The following is a 17043-nucleotide window of genomic DNA, read 5'->3' as shown; positions in this document are numbered from 1 at the left end:
GGGAAAGGGACAACAAAGACTTCCCTTGGACTACGTGAGGACTCGTCTCCCCAAGAGGCTAGGCTTATCTACCCTCTTAGGACAACGCTCTTGAGGGACCCACATCTCACTAAAAAGTTATGGGCGTGACAACAACCAAGTACCTCAGAGCAGAGGCTCAAGTGTTGTTGGACTTGCTTGGGTCTTTCCATTTGAGTTTCGGCCGCAAGGAAGCGATACTTAGGCTAGCCAAAGTGCCTTTGAAACACCATGGTTTTCCCAAAGGAAATGCCATACCCGCTTGGAAGGGCGTTGGCGCACAACACACAACTCGCAAATCATGAAGGTGTTGGTTTTCTAGGGGTTAGGAACTTAGGCCTAGGGGTGGACGCTTAATTGCAGTTAAGAACTGGCCAGCAGCGTTGCCTGTGTTGGGCGCTCCGGATGAAAATAGGAAGTGGGAGACGAAGGTGTTGCAGCTGCCCAATGCACCCGTTCATCGTCATCGTCAACTTCATCTCTGCTAGTAACTCTAAGCTTTCTCCATGCGGGTGCCTGTGCGGCCATTGAGGAGGTTAGCTCTACGGCCCTCTATGTCTCGGCCTGCTGCCTCCTTTTATCAATCACCCTCTTCTTCCTCCGCCTCCTTGGACAGGTTCTTCTCGAGTGCCTCTGAAAGTTGTAGCTCCAGCAACCTCGCCGTCAATCTGGCAAGACCCCTCACCTCATTGAGAACTGTAGCCGCCACATCAGCTCAGCCTCAAGGTTGCTGCACTTCCTCTAGCCGAAACTGCAACAGTTGTGCCCCTTTTCCGCATAGGGGCGTGCATGTGGCATCACAGGGATCCTGCAACCTCGGAAACAATGTGCTTCACTCAGTTTGTTCTGCTTCTGTGCAAAAATGTTTGTGTCATGTTTGTACATATGATGGAAACAGCCGCCTATTGCACCATGTCAGTAAGCGATGCTGTGCATCATCACAAAGATGTTGTTGCCATGGAGGTATTTATGATGGGGCCAGAAATGGAAGCTATGCCTCATCACAGAGGGGCTTTTGCCATGGAAGTGCAGAGAGTAAGCAACCTGCAGGCCTTCATTCACAAGAAGTCACTGGGAATGAGGAAGAAAGGAAGGAGAATAAGCAAGGACTAAGTGGAGAAGACAATTTACAAATAGCGAGTGTTATTGATTTGACAGATACTGCAGCCTTATCTGATTCTAAGGATGGCGGGCTTTTTGAGGAGAAAGCCTCTAAGGATAGCAATCTGTTGAAAAAAACTGGAGCAATCAGGAGCATAGCTGAGAGAAGAAGAGGTATATTCAGCCGTCATTCACAAGGGAAGATACCGGACCTTCTTTCAGTTCCTGGCATTGGTCCCCGGAACATGGAGAAGCTTGTGGCAAAGGGTATTGGAGGAGTTGCTGAGCTCAAGCAGCTGTATTTAGACAAGGTATAGTGCTTTTCTGCTATCGTGTATAATGGCTAAACTATTGTGTGCATGGCAGAATTCTTAAACTGTTTTGGCTTTGGACAGCTCACAGATCATGTGTTATCTTCGAGTGGTTGTGCTTGAGAGTGTCTCTGTATGGTGAAGGTCGTGCTTTTTTTGTGTTTTGTGTTTGTTGAGCATGTGTATGCGCGGGGGATGCGTGTATGGAGTTTTGTGTGTGTCGAGTTATGTGTGTTTGACTGAGTGTGTATTTGTGTATGTCTATGGGTGTGTGTTGATGCATGCTTACGTGCATGCATGCACTTTGTGTTGCGTGTTTGTTCCAGGGCACCTGCTGACAGGACCCTAGGGACACTAGGCGTAAAAGAAATGCTGATTGCTGCTGGGAACTGCTGAGAAGAGGGTGCTATTGATACTTGTCACAAATTGATGACGTGGCAATGACCATCATAAGTTGTCCCAACTTAGAGGGCACTTGCTGACAGGACCCTAGGGACACTAGGCTTAAAAGGAAACCGGCTAGCGGCTGTTGCACGGAACTCCGCAAATCGCGCAGTGCCGACGTGGCTGGTCCTTACATCTCCCCGTGTTAAAGGTGAGGCACAACTGCCGCACTTCTATCTATGCTTGTGAATGCATAAACTGATGAAAACTCCTCCAAACTTGTGGATACTGCGGATGGATGTAGGTATTGCTGCGACGTAAACACCGACCATACGAGTTACTAGGTAGTCTTATTACTGTCGGAGAATACCAGCCTTGATGCTTACTCTACCTTGCGAGCAAGTACTACCACTCGAATAGCCCTATCTCGTGAAAACATTGCGTGTCACAAATTGATGATATTGCATGACCATAAGTGTCCCCAACTTATAGGGCACCTGCTAACAAGGCCCTAGGGACACTAGAGCATAAAAAAAAGAATGCCAGCAGCTGGCTGTTCGAAAATTTCCGCGATTCGCACTGATGGTGCCGATGTGACTGACTCTCCAGATTTTTGCAAAACGCGCTGTTGGACTGACATGGCAGGGTGTACGCATTTTCGCTTTTTGTGCTGCGTGCTTTTGGGAGCCCAATGTGTTTGAGTTAAAAGCTTTTCATGTATCGCTTTTCACCAAGGCCAAGTAAATAAGCCCCTTGGGCTCTCTCTAACTCACTTTGTGCTGACGAGCCGTTGAGCAGAGGCGACCCAAGGGCAACTGTACTTTGCTCAATTATCAATACAAAAAGAAATACCAAAAAGCTTTGGGGCCAATCTCTCTGGGCATGGAACTACGTCGGGCCGTGTCAACTCAGTTGAACTGTGATTTACTTGTGAAGTGTTTAAAGTGATTCTCTCTCGTGTCGCAATAGATTCCAGACTTGGGGTGTGTCACAAGACGGGCACCACGTGCCAATAGAAAAGAATAGACTGAGCAGACTTTTAGCACAATAACAACTGAAAAGAGAGAGAGAGAGAGAGAGAGAGAGAGAGAGAGAGAGAGAGAGAGAGAGAGAGAGAGAGAGAGAGAGAGAGAGAGAGAGAGAGAGAGAGAGAGAGAGACGACACGCAATACGGAGTGGCGGAATTCCACCCTAGAGAGTATTGGCCCCAAACCTTGGCGCCCCTTTCGGTATTTCTTTATATTGCATCAACACAGCACAAGCCGTTACTCCAGACTCTGCACCTTCTCCAGTCATCAGCCAACGTAATGTCCGGAGCGTTCGTACTGCTGCCACGTCATCAGCTGCGCAAGTCTTTGTGTGGGTCCTGCTTTATTTTAATGTCTTATGTCACTGGGGCCCCATCAGACGGGGTCTCCATAAGTTGGTAGGACTTCTTCTTCTGTTACTTGTTCTTCTTAGGGTTTAGGCCCCTTGGGCAGGATCTGTAAGTTGGCTCCATTCTTCAGGGCTTTGATACGTCAACAGTTTGTGACAGGGTGTCTAAGTCTGTTACAGTGGTATCAGAGCTTAGTCGATTTCTCTTCTACCGAAAAATCCGATCCCTTTTCTCTTGACACCCATGGATTCAGGCTGGAATCAAATGACGACTCCTGACACCTCGGGAACGGGAGGTAGCACGGAAAATTTGAATGAATTAGCAGATTACGAATACGGGCTACCTCGGCCTACGCAGTATCAACTAATGGAGATGCAACGTCAACAACAGGTTGATGAATGTGCAAAGCAGATGCTACGTTTTGCAAAGGATCCACAGTATGCCAAATTTTTGACCCAACACCCGATTGACGAAGTGCATACGCATTGGCAGAAAGCCATTGATTCACCATTAAAACGTGCCATCAAGAAACCTCCTACTCAAAGTGGATGTTTACTGAAGAAGAACTTGATGACGTCGTCGATAAGCGAGTCAGCCAACCTTTGGGGGCAAAGAAACAATCGATGAAGCGCAACAAGGAGATTGACTACCCTGGTTATTTGGGCCGTTGTAACAGACTTGGACCCTCCAAGTCAAGAATCAATCGCGACAGCACCAAATAACCACTTCAAAACAGTTCACAGTTCACAATAGATTTGCACTGGCCCGACGGAGTTCCGTGCCTAGAGATATTGGCCCCAAAGACTGGCGCCCCTTTCGGTTTTGTATTAATCAGTTCAAAGTACAAGAGTGGTTGGGTCTCACTCTCATACTCTGTGTCCAGATGCTCTGCAGAGTGGGAGCCCAATCTACATATTTATTGTTTACAAGATGCCAAAAGCAGAGCCCCAAAAGCTCAAAATCAAAAGCCTGAAAATAAAGCAAAGGATCTTTTTCTCTCACAAACTCTCTTGAGTTTCAAAAATAAAGCAATAGTTCAATATTTTAATGGAGGTATCTCCTGTATGATTTTCTTTTTCTACTCAATAGCTCATTTCTTTGGATTACTCGGTGTCTTTAAATATATTATGGACCAAGCCACTATCAACGCATTCTATCAGATGCTGGATGCCCTAGCCTTGGCAGGCAACCATTTAGATTCGAAACGGCACCATCACTTCGTAGGAGATCGACAAGCCAATCGTCCTTAAAGTTCGACTGACCGAAACTGTTACAAGACTTGGACACCCCAAGTCGAAAATCTGGCACGACACACGAGAGAATCACTTAAAATACTTAACAACTTTATTACACTTAAAAAACAGTGTCGACACGGCCCAGGCGTAGTTCCGTGTCTAGAGGTATTGGCCCCAAAATCTGGCGCCCCTTTCGGTATTTATTTTTATATCAATGCTTGAGCAAAGTTACAATTCCCACGTGCCTCCTCTGCTCAGATGCTCGTTAGAAAAGATTGATTGCAGAGTGGCCCTAAGTTTATATTTATAGGCCCTTGGCCTTCAAACTCAAAAGCAGTTACATGAAAAGCTGCAAACTCAAAAGCAAGTGGCTCAAAAGCAACGAGCGTGAATTGCGGAAATCCGTATAGCTTGCCACGTGGCATGTGTCAACGCAAAACGCGGAGATTTCGTAATGCTGCCACATCAGCATGCCAACGCAATTTGCGAGATTTCGTATTGTCGTCTGTATTGCCACGTCATCAGTGCCGGGGTGCCACGTCATCGGTTTGTGACATACCCCCCTCTTGAAAGAATTGCAGTTGCCCTCGATGACGCCTGCAAAATAAGAGATAACCCATAACCCAGTTCAATAGACACTGACTCTAAGTACCGCCGATGACACAAATCTAACACTTGCACAAAGATGACAGTCACTGAACATTCACATCACATTCAAGTCATATCACGTAAAATCCATCCAGACCTAGGACCATGATTCCTGGTAACGTGTTTAGCAATCGCATCTAGAACACGGACCTCACAGACGTCGGATTAATTGATTCTTATTGCGATCATGTCCATAGATTTCTCAAGACCGAAATGCTACAGTCATTTCGTCTTTCAATCCTGCACTCAAACACAATCACCCGAGTGAGTATTCAAAAATCAAGTTCATTTCTGGAAATTCCAGTTCATCAATCGCACATTGAGTTCATACTGAACAGAGTGTTTCAATCATTCAGTCTAGTCATTTTATCGCTGTGTAACCATCTCATCTCTTGGGAACTCTTGATGCGCTCACCACAGTATCCAGTTATATCAGTCACCATCATCATTCAAAATTCATGGTGGTTATCTCGAATCGTGATGGGGTTCATTCTGGAGGTGTCATTTCCCAATTGCATTCATATGCGAATTCTTCATCGTCTCATTCTCGATTTCACCTGTTATCTGTACACAAACAGCAAGATCTTCCAAAACACATCGATTTCATACCAATCAGTCATCTTCGGGAATTCCTATTTCAAAATTATTCATTCATAAAGTCATAAAGCAAATTACTGCCAGCACAATAGTATCTTTTTCAATTTTCTATCTAGTATTTGTTCTGGAGTGACTATCTCCTCGCTTAGTTCTATTTCAGTATGTCAGTCGCTCTCATTCTTGTGCGGTTTTGGGGCACAACACAGGTATATGTTCCCCACAGTCAAAACAGTTGCCCGTTTTTGAGGTATTCGTCTTTGTGTTCCTCTGTCAGTTGGGGACGTGCATTTTCGTTCCTCTTCTTGTGGCCTCATCATTGGAATCAAAAGAGGAAGAGCTATCGGAACTGCTAGAGGAGGATAAGGACGAACTGGACACACGCTCGAAGCGTGCACGCTTCTTGGCTTTCGTGCATTTGCAAAAGAAGACCGTCGACCCAAATAACCAGGGTAATTTGTTTCCTTGTTGCGTCTCTTTGGAGGCTTCGTGGTCTTCAATATTTGGTTGAGTTGTCGTTTGGTCACATCATCAAGTTCATCTTCAATGTACATCCGTAGGGTAGGTGGTTTCTTCAATGCGGATTTTAATGGTGAATTGATGGCCGTATGTCATCGAGAATGCATCTCATCAATCGGTGTCGGGTCAAAAATTTTGCGTACTAGGGATCCTTCGAATACTGTAGCATCTGCTTGGCACATGCATCAACTTGCTGTTGACGTTGCATCTCCTTTTGTTCATACTCCGTAGGCCGTGGAGACCCGTACTTTTGTTCCTATTGCCTAGTTGAATTTCCCATACTTTCACCTGATCTGGAATTGTCGGGTGGGTTCGTCTGATTCTTGCGGGATTCGTCATTTTAATCCATGTGTGTTGCGGTAAAAGGATCATATTTCCCGGTGGAAGGAAATCGACTGAGCTCTGATACCAAGACTTGGACACCCCAAGTCAGAAATTTGGCACGACACACGAGAGAATCACTTAAAATAATTCACAATTTTATCACTTTAAAAACGGAGTCGGCACGGCCTGGCGTAGTTCCGTGCCCAGAGGTATTGGCCACAAAATCATGCGCCCCTTTTGGTATTTATTTTTAAAAACCCTAGCGGAAGAAGGAGAAGCATAGAAGCTTTACCAACTTACAGATCCTCGTTGAGTGGCCCAAATAATAAATGGGTTAGGATTAAAAATCCTAACCCTCGACAACTTGCAGGAATCAGCCGAGGGGCGTAAATCCTTAAAATAAAGCCCGACAACTACCTACTCACACAAATTATGCAAAGGCTGGCATGTTGTACGGAATTCCACGAATTGCATTGGAGCTTGATGATGTGGCAGTGCTGTATGGACGGCCCTTTGGACACTATCTTTTTGGACCAGATGCTTTAAGACTTGCTGCTTTTTATGTAACTGCTTTTGTACAGGCCAAGGGTCTTTAAATACGTGGTGTGGGCTCTCTCTCGCATGCTACTCGGGTGAGATGTAGAGCAGAGCCATAGAGTTGTACCTTGTTGAAGTAATATAAAGAAGTATCGAAAGGGGCGCCATCGTTTGGGACCATTGCAGTCTGTGAGTGGAATTCAGCCACTCCGTGTCTCGTGTGGACTCTCTTTCTTTCTGTTTAGTTGTTTGAAGTCCTAAACATTTGTCTCAATGTGTTCTTTTAGTTGGCACATGGTGCTTGTTCCGTACACTCTTACCACTTCAAGGGGCTCTTTATTGTACACAATACATGGCTTCAGAGAGAGAGAGAGAGAGAGAGAGAGAACGGCCCAAGGGTTTCACAATCCCTTGGCTTTTGTGAGTTGCTATAGGAGGTCTTTATAGGGGACGCTCTATATTAGTTAGATACACAATACCGCACTTTGTGGTTTTTGCTACATCGTATGAGGTGGATAGAGCTTTGGGTAGATTCATGTAGACTTGATCACTATGCAGATAGCTACATTTTACCACCTGATTAGAGTAAATTTATCCCCAAATGTATCCTGTGGGTTTGTTATGGGATTTTTCCCACATGATCTCAAGGGTCAAAGCCCCACTTTTATTGTACACACACACACACACACACACAGAGTGTTATGTCCCGCTCCTCACAGGAGAGGGGATCTTGCCCAGATGCCGTCAGGATGGGCGTCCAATGTCCGGGCGGACGTAGTGTGAACACGGCCAGTGTGGCCGGCCATTATTATAAAAGGGAGGCCTAGGCCTCATTTGTAGTTATCGACCTCCACTGGCAGTGCGCCAGTGGTTAGCCCGCGAGGCTAGGAGTGCGAGGTCACCTCGAGGAGGTGAGGCCGGGTGGTATGGGACGCTCGGTCTTACAGGTGCACGCCTACGTCCTCGGACGCTGGCCCCAGCACGAAGGAGCTGTCGGATGGTGGCTATGGTCGGGGTGGTTTGTCCGACGTGTGTAGGCGGTCCGTGTAGCTGGGAGATCCACTCTGTGTACGTATCATGGTATCAGAGCTTGATTGGCTGCACGAAGGATTGTGTGCACACCTACGGGCTGGTTAGAGTCGGATAATTACCGTTTCATGCAATTTTTGATTAATTAAGTGTTTAATCGATTATTTTCTTCTCATAAGCTTGTGTGCAATTAAAAGTTGCTGATTTTTACTGATTTTCGGGCGGAAATCAGATTTTCATTCACATTTGCTGATCTTTTATTGAAAAAACAGCTATTTCATTGGTCAAATTGCTGAATTTTGCATGAAGATCAGGGAATTAATTACTTTAATTATCCTGTTTGCAGTGAATTTCAGCAGGGCCATGCTCTCTCTGTTGGAGGAGAGAGAGAGAGAGAGAGAGAGAGAGAGAGAGAGAGAGAGAGAGAGAGAGAGAGAGAGAGAGATAGATAGATTGTATTATCGTCCACGGAGGTCAAATATGACCTATGGGACCCAAGGCAAAACATTACAAACGTGGGGGGTTTTGGGGATACATCTCAGTTAAGGACTGAGGGTCCAAAAAGAAGGTGAGAGATAATAAGATGAATAAAATCTATGCAGAAAGGGGTGTGAAGGGAGCGGGTTTGGGAGTGCGAAACTCTTGAATAATGGCTTTACCTCTTCGGTAGACTGCCCATTTCCCTGCTGCGCGCGCTTCTCGCACCTTTTGTAGTTCTACTTTCTTTTGCTTGAGTTGTGCAGATGTAAGATCTTCTGCAAACCATATTTTGGTGTCCTTGAGAAGCCTTGATTGCTCAAGAAATTTGATTCGGTCCGCCTTGGTTTTGAAGGTGTAGATTGCATGATTGGTGCGAGGTTCGTGTGTAAGAGAAGTGAGGGTTGCCGGATCACACTGTACCATGGGGATTGCGGATTGGATGCGGGCAAATGACTCGTGACTGAGGTCTCCCTCCCCTTTCCAATCGCTTGGGAGCCCTCCAATGCGAACATTGAGGGCGATTTCCTCTTGCCGTTGTTGTTCACGTAATGTGGAGGCCACGCGATCTTCGAGCCTGTGAGAGATTACCTCTTGTATTTGAGTTTTGACCTCCTTTGTGACGGTCGTCTCTACTTCTTCTTTTGCCTTCGTGAGCTTGTTTTCGATCTGCTTCAGCTCCTCCTCCTTGCGATTCTCTATTGTGGCAAGCCGAGCTTTGAAAACTGTAAGCCTTTGTTTCAGCTTGTCATTCTCCTTACGGAGGTTTTCCACTTTGGCTTGGAGGCGGGTGATGTTGTCTGCCTTGGGAGGTGTTGCTACGACTCCAGCGAAGCTGAGTTACCTCGGGACGAGGCCCGGGTAGCCATGGATGCCAAGGGTGAGTTGCTTGGGACCACCTCGAATCAGTCTCCTTCTCGAGAGAGTCACCTTAGGTCGGGGTTAAGGCCGACTTTCTTGTGGTTGAGGTCGGAAGGCAAGGGTGAGAATCACCTTCACTCACACAGACCCTTAGGTACACAAACCCCTTAGGTAAAAGGTTAAGGCGGTTCGGTTCATAAGGTGAGGTAAGGCGGGTTGCCGAATGCGAAATGGAGCAGGGCACCACCGAGCAGAACTACCTGATGGGGGCGGAATTGGGCAAGGCAGGTTGCCGAGCAGGTTGACAGAGGCGGAATCGGGCAAGGTCGCAGATGACCACGCAGGGCCAGGTCACACAAGAAGCCGAGACCAGGCCGCGCAGGGTGAGCCGGGACCAGGCCGGTTCGATCTGAGTTGGGAGGGAGGGGATGAGGGGGAGGCTGAGGAGAGAGAGAGAGAGAGAGAGAGAGAGAGAGAGAGAGAGAGAGAGAGAGAGAGAGAGAGAGAGAAGAAGCTCTCTACCTGTTATCGTTGGTGGTTTTCCTCAGCTAGACAGAGGTGAAATCTTCAGCGCTAGAGAGAGAGAGAGAGAGGATTTTTGATTCAGTAGCGTGGAGTTTTTTTTTGCGCTGGCTCCTAGCTGGCGACCCCTTCGCGTGTTGGTCACGGGCAACCACACGCCCTGTCACAAAGTGATGACGTGGCGAACAACAGAAACCCTAATTTCTGCCAGAAACCCTAAAATTCCTGCAAACCCTAATGTCTGCCAGGAATCCTAATTTCCGGAAATCGCGGAGGCGGATTATTATTATTATTGTTTTTTTTTTCTGGAAAATGATGAGCGACGCGAATTTTGCCTTCGCTTTTTTTTTATAAAAAAAAGAGAAAAGACTCTCTAAGAGAGAGAGAGAGAACTGATGCTTTTGATTTTAAAAGCTTTTGGGGCTTTGCTTTTGGGCATCCCTTGTAACCTTTAAATTAGTGGTGAGGGCCTCACTTCTCGGGGCATCTGGACGCAGAGTCTGAGAGTGAAACCCTAACCGCTCTCTTGTACTTTGATGATTGATTAATATAAAAAGAAATACCGAAAGGGGCGCCAGTCTTTGGGGCCAATATCTCTAGGCACGGAACTCCGCCGGGCCAGTGCAAATCTATTGTGATCTGTGAATTGTTTGGAAGTGGTTATTTGGTGTTGTCGCGATTGATTCTTGACTTGGAGTGTCCAAGTCTGTTACAGTGGTATCAGAGCACGGCCGATTTCTCTTCTACGGGAAATCCGATCCCCGAATTTTTTTTCCGCGGCACCTATGGCTTCAGGCAATGACCAGTCGACTCCCTCTGCATCTGGAGATGCGGGCTGGGATCACAACGAAGATTCAGGCAGAGAGTATGGCCCGCCTTGGCCTACTTAGGCGGAGCGGCGAGAGATAGAGCGTCGCCAGTTGATCAGCGATGCAACAAAGATGATGCTCAATTTTGCCAAGGACCCGAAGATGGCAAAATGTATGAACCAGACCTCTTTGGAAGAGGTACAGACGGAGTGGCAGAGAACCACAACACCACTCCCGAAATCCACTCTCAAGAAACCTTCTGCCTCCAAGAAAATATACGGAGCAAGAACTGGAGAACGTGGTTGATGCACGGATTGCTCAGCTTTTCGACGTGCAAAAGAAAGACAAAAAGCACGGCAAAAAGCAGAAGAAAGGCACTGACTTCCAGGGATATTTGGGTCGTTGGTTGACATTTGACAAGGCAAAGAAACGGAAGAAGCGTGTTCGATTTGAAGGAGTACCCAATTCTTCTTCTTCTTCTTCTGACAGTTCTTCTAGCTCCTCGGATTAGAGCGAAGAAGACAGAAAAAGCAAAAAGTGAAGCAAGACACAAAGCTTCGGAAAGGGCAAGAAAAAGGCAAAGAAGGTTACATCTCGCCCAGAGATTGACAGTTCTATTGAGGACTCGTCTACAGACAGCTTAGATTCCGATGACGGAAAGTTTTATGCGAACAAGAAGAATTTTTTTTACAAAGCTAACCAGTATGACTTTCTCGAAGATAAAAGCAAGAAAGTCCGAGAGTTTAAGGAAGGTGGCCACTCGATCAAGTTTGATACTTTTGAGGATACGCAGATGCTTCGAAGGCTTTGTCTTTTATACAGCAGTTTGACATCGCTTTCGCGGGAGGACGCTATTCAGAGCCCTCCAAGATTCGGAGAGCTGCCTCTTACTTTAAGGGGAATGCTCGTACTTGGTGGTCCACGCTTCTATTAAGCAAGACTGTGCCAGTTACATGGCTGAAATTCAAGAGGCTTTTTATTTCTTCTTGGTTGACTCAAGAGTTTGAGCGAGATATACGAGCTGCTTGGAACCATCTCCGGATGACCAAGAGCGATACAGTAAATTCTTATTGTGAAAGATTCTGGAGCTCTTTTCTACCCGCCTCTTCATTCAAGAAGATCTCGTTCAGAGAACAGATTGAGCGGTTTACCTTGGGTCTACCTACAGAGATCCGAAATCACTGCTTGGAACAGAAGTCAGCTTCTATTCAGGAGTTGATGAGTCATGCGAAGCGGGGCTTTGCCATTCACTCTTGCAGTCTGACCTACCCCACAGATGAGGCCATGACACAACGAGCTGAACAGACTTCTGGGAATGAAAGTAGAATGAAAAAGAGCAACCCAGAGAAAAAAAAGGATGCACGACCCAAGCTTACTCCTGAGGAGAGAGCTCGCTTCATCAGAGAGGGGAAGTGCTTTGGATGCGGGGAACATGGACAAATTTCCGCGAAGTGCCTTGATAAGGCACAGGAAGAACAGAATGATAAAGACGACGACAGGTCTGAGAGTTCGAGAGCAACTGAGGAATGTGGCAGAAAAGGCAGATAGAAAAGTAGAACTGGTACCACATGGCATGGGACCTGCACTGAATCTAATGAATGAAAGTACAAACTTTGCCGCTTTCGGGGCAAAGTGAAGGATCAGGAAGCTCTTTTGAAGGAGCCAAGGCCAACTTCTTTTCACTTGGAATTGGCGGCTCGATTTGGAGCTACGCTCGACAGACTGACGCCACAGGCGGAGGTAGTTCGACTGGCACCCGGATGGGATGTTGCCATTACACCGAGCATTGGCAAACTTTGTTTGCAATGACAGGGGTGTTCAGGGCACGCGAGTGACGTTCTACTCGGGATCCCTTGGTACCACAAGAACTACGCCGTGGTTGACTACCGGGCCCAGAAAGCGACTTTGATAAATGAAGGGCTTAGAGATTGTACTTGAAGAACTTCAGTTTTCTTACTCATTCTTTTGGGAGAACTGAACGATGGATAAAAGTTGAATATGTTTTGACCTGAAGAAAAGAACGCCAAGATTTTTTTTCTCCACGCTCATGCCGATTGCTTTTGAGAGGGCCTGAAGATCATACCATTGATCTGATATCTGGAAGCACGCCACCGAATCGGCCACCTTATCGTGTGAGCCGAGTACAGAATGAAAAGATTATGAACCCAGTGAAAGACCTCTTGGAAAAGGGTCTTGTCCAGCCTAGTACTTCACCGTATTGCTCTCCAGTGTTGTTGGTTTTAAAGAAAGACGGATCTTGGAGAATGTGCATCGATTATAGCATAGTAACAGGGGATGCCCTTTTTCGGGCTTCCCGTCCCCACTTTTCCGGCCCCACTTGCCGTCCTGCCCTCTTTTTTACACTAAAAATCCATTTGAGTCCCGTCCCCGATCCCCCGTTCCCCGTCCCGGAATGCGTCCCTTGTGACTATGGATTATAGCACTCTCAACGAAATCACCATCAAGAACAGATTTCCGATTCCTAGGATTGATGATATACTCGACAGGTTACAGGGATCCTCGTGCTTTAGCAGGATTGACTTGAAGAGTGGATATCATCAGATCAGGATAGCGCCAGGAGATGTCTACAAGACAGCTTTTCGGACGACTTTTGGGTTATTTGAGTTTTTGGTGATGCCTTTTGGCTTAACCAATGCTCCTGCGACATTTAACCGGATGATGGATAGGATTTTTCGAGAGTACAGGCTATTTGTTGGCACTTTCTTTGACGACATCATTGTTTTCTCCAAGAAGGAGGCAGAACACAGAGATCATCTGCTTCAAGTCTTTCGGGCATTACGAGATCACACATTAGTGATTAATGCTAAGAAAAGTGAATTTTTCCTACCAGAGATACATTTTTTTGGGACACATTGTGTCAGCAGCAGGAGTGCAAATGGACCCGGCCAAGATAGAGACTATCCGTGATTGGCCCGATTTGAGGAATGTCCATGAAGTTAGAAGCTTCTTGGGATTGTGTTCGTACTACAAGCGGTTCATACGAAAGTTTGCAGAGGTTGCTTCCCCTTTGCATACCTTGACACAGAAAGGAGTACCTTTTTCGTGGGGACCCACAGAGGTGACTGCCTTTCGGACATTGAAAGAGAAATTGACTACGGGACCTATTTTGACTTTGCCGGACTTGCAGAAGTCATTTGAAGTATATTGTGATGCTTGTGGTCGTAGTCTGGGTACGGTCTTGATGCAAGAAGGCCATGTCATAGCTTACGAGAGCCGTTTGTTTTGTAGGCCGGAGATGACAGCACAGATCTATGGGAAAGAGCTTTTGGCGGTTATCCACGCTCTTACTCAGTGGCGGCATTACCTACTCGGAGCGGATTTTACTGTCTTTACAGACCATCAGAGTTTGCGCTACTTCTTGTCACAGAAGCAGCTTTCGGAAAAGCAGATGCGGTGGGTGAACATCTTGTCACAGTTCCACTTCCAGATTGTCCATGTGCAGGCACAGAAGAATGTGGTGGCAGATGCTTTGTCTCGGAAACCGTTGGTTCTGGCTATTTCCGCGATACATCATAGGAGCTTTGAGGATATGGTCGATCAGTATGCCACAGATACAGATTTTGCAGATAATTTCACACGGATACGAGATGGGGAGACAATAGTGGGATACTCCCTTCGGGAAGGCTAGTTGATGAAAAAGACTATGTTGTGCGTTACACAGTCGTTGAGGGAAAAGGTTATGACTGATTGCCACTGTCCACCTTTTACGGGTCACCGCGGCATTGCTACCACCATGAAAGGGGTAGAGAGAGATTTCTTTTGGCGGAGACTGAAGAAGGATGTGGAAGAGTTTGTGCGCAGTTGCTTGGTATGCCAGAAGGTCAAGTTTGACAGGCATAAGGCACAGGGATTGTTACAGCCTTTACCCATACCCACCCGCCCTTGGGAAAATATTGAAATGGATTTCATTTTTTTTGATCTCCCGAGAATACAGAATGATCACGATGATTTTCCGATTACATGGCACGCCTGAGACGATTGTCTCCGACAGAGACCCCAGATTTATGAGTTTGTTTTGGAAGGCAATTTGGGAGAACATTGGCACGCAGTTGCAGTTCTCGTCATCGTTCCACTTGCAGACTGACGGGCAATTTGAGATTGCCAATTCAGTGATTTTAGATTTATTGAAGTCTTGTATCTCGGATCAAAAGACTCAATGGGAAAAGAACTTACCTTTGGTGGAATTTGCCTATAGTAACACGATACACTCTTCGACGGGGAATACGCCATGTGAGATTGTTGAAAGTGCTGCGAAGGTTCCATCCTTCCTGAGCACGAAAGATTAGATATTTGAAGCGGATGAATATTCGCGAGATTGGGATACGGCTTTTGCCAAGGTTCGCGAGACTTTACAGAAGTCTCAAGAACGACAGAAAAAGGCAGCGGATCGCCATCGTCGTAACTGGAAACTGAAGGAGGATGATTGGGTGCTCTTACTTTTGAGAAGGCACGCCTAAGAAAGAAAAAGGGAAAGGAGAGGCTTTTTCCAAAGCTTAGTATGTGATACTACGGACCTTTCCAGATTACTGACAAGATAAATGATGTCTCCTTCCGATTGGAACTGCCAGATACTTGGAGGATTCATAATGCATTGCATGTGAGTCTCTTGAACCCTGTTAAGGGTGATGTGCCTGATGATGGGGAGCCTGATGAGCAACCCGAAGTGGAAGAAAACGAGGAGATCCTTGTTCCTGAACAGATTTTGGCACATAACGATACGAAGAAAGGTAAAGTCCGAAGGCGGTTCTTGGTTTAGTTCAAGAACTTTCCTGCATTTGATGTGAAGTGGATGGAGGAGGAGGACCTAGCAGATACTCCTCGGATTGTGAAACTTTACCTCGATGTTTTGGTTTAGCATAGTCTACTCCAAACGGAACCCAGAAACTCAGCTTGGCCGAAGATCTGGTGCAGTGGGATGCACAAGAGGGGAGTCACTCCACTCCTTTGTCAACATATGCCTCGATTTTGATACTAAAGTCACTGATGTCTCTTTGAGCTTCAGGGATACTGAGAGCTGACAATATTCTGCTGGATGACTTTATGAAATGGAATTCCTGATTATGATACTGATTTGTTCTTGATTTCTTGTGAGTGCAGGAACTGATAGCCGAAATGATTGCAGCATTTTGGTCTGATTGATCTCGAATAGACATGGTTGCAATAGGGGTTAGTCAATCGGACATCAATGAGGTCCCGATTGGACCTAGATGTGATTGCTAGCTACATTGCCGATAAATCATGGTCTAAGATCCGAATGAATGTTGAATGTCATGTGATGTCCTGTGATGTCATGTGATGTGACTGTCGATTTTGTACATGTGCTAGATGTGTGTTCCTAGTACGTAGGTACTAACAGTCAGTGTCTGCTAAGACAGTTTATGGCTTTTGTCGGTTTTGCAAGCGTAATCGCGGTCGATTACAATGCTTTCAAGAGGGGGGTATGTCACAAAGTGATGACGTGGCGAACAGCAGAAACCCTAATTTCTGCCAGAAACCCTAAAATTCCTGCAAACCCTAATGTCTGCCAGGAACCCTAATTTCCGGAAATCGCGGAGGCGGCTTATTAAATTTTTTTTTTTTTGAAAAATGATGAGCGACGCGAATTTTGCTTTTCCTTTTTTTTTATTAAAAGATGAGAAAAGACTCTGTAAGAGAGAGAGAGAACTGATGCTTTTGATTTTAAAAGCTTTTGGGGCTTTGCTTTTGGGCATCCCTTGTAACCTTTAAATTAGTGGTGAGGGCCTCACTTCTCGGGGCATCTGGACGCAGAGTCTGAGAGTGAAACCCTAACCGCTCTCTTGTACTTTGATGATTGATTAATATAAAAAGAAATACCGAAAGGGGCGCCAGTCTTTGGGGCCAATATCTCTAGGCACGGAACTCCGCCGGGCCAGTGCAAATCTATTGTGATCTGTGAATTGTTTGGAAGTGGTTATTTGGTGCTGTCGCGATTGATTCTTGACTTGGAGTGTCCAAGTCTGTTACACGCCCAAGAGATTTTTCCACGCAGTAGTGCGCTGCCTTCGAATTTCTTCTACGCTGGCAGTGCTGCGTTGGGTTTTTTGCTCAAGAGTTTTTTTTTAAAGGTCCTTTAATTTAAGTGCCCCATTTTTTATGGCCAGGACACTAACTTTTAAGGAAAAATTACCAAAATACCCCTCTAATTTGTGGAAATTCCCAAAATACCCTTCAAATTTCAAAAATTCCCAATGTACCCCTCATATTTTGTCATAAATTCCCAAAATGCCCTTCAAATTCTCCAAAATTCCCAAAAT

General features: G+C 46.0%; 2 protein-coding genes across 4 annotated transcripts in view; one reads left to right on the top strand and one right to left on the bottom strand.

Moving 5' to 3' along the window:
- The first annotated feature begins 222 nt into the window (after positions 1-222).
- The window catches only part of LOC147451593 (uncharacterized), a 32762-nt gene continuing 15941 nt past the window's right edge, over positions 223-17043 (top strand). The window contains exons 1-2 of one of the 3 annotated variants that reach the window (XM_086517495.1): positions 223-553; positions 635-1430. In XM_086517495.1, the coding sequence (XP_086373621.1) occupies positions 525-553; positions 635-1430 (825 nt within the window). In that variant the 5' untranslated portion in view covers positions 223-524. Of the gene's footprint in view, positions 1431-17043 lie in introns of all 3 variants that reach the window. The other 2 variants (XM_086517494.1, XM_086517493.1) reach the window with 2 other exon arrangements.
- Positions 8472-9424, bottom strand: LOC147451594 (uncharacterized). The gene is given in 3 exon segments (XM_086517475.1): positions 8472-8803; positions 8805-9355; positions 9400-9424. Coding segments are annotated over 3 exon segments (759 nt in total). The 3' UTR covers positions 8472-8620.

This window comes from Adiantum capillus-veneris, chromosome 8, assembly GCF_014529385.1.
Source record: "Adiantum capillus-veneris isolate H3 chromosome 8, ASM1452938v2, whole genome shotgun sequence".
NCBI classification, from domain to species: domain Eukaryota; kingdom Viridiplantae; phylum Streptophyta; class Polypodiopsida; order Polypodiales; family Pteridaceae; genus Adiantum; species Adiantum capillus-veneris.
Note: the sequence above shows the minus strand (reverse complement) of the source record. Positions and strands in the feature narration are given on the sequence as shown.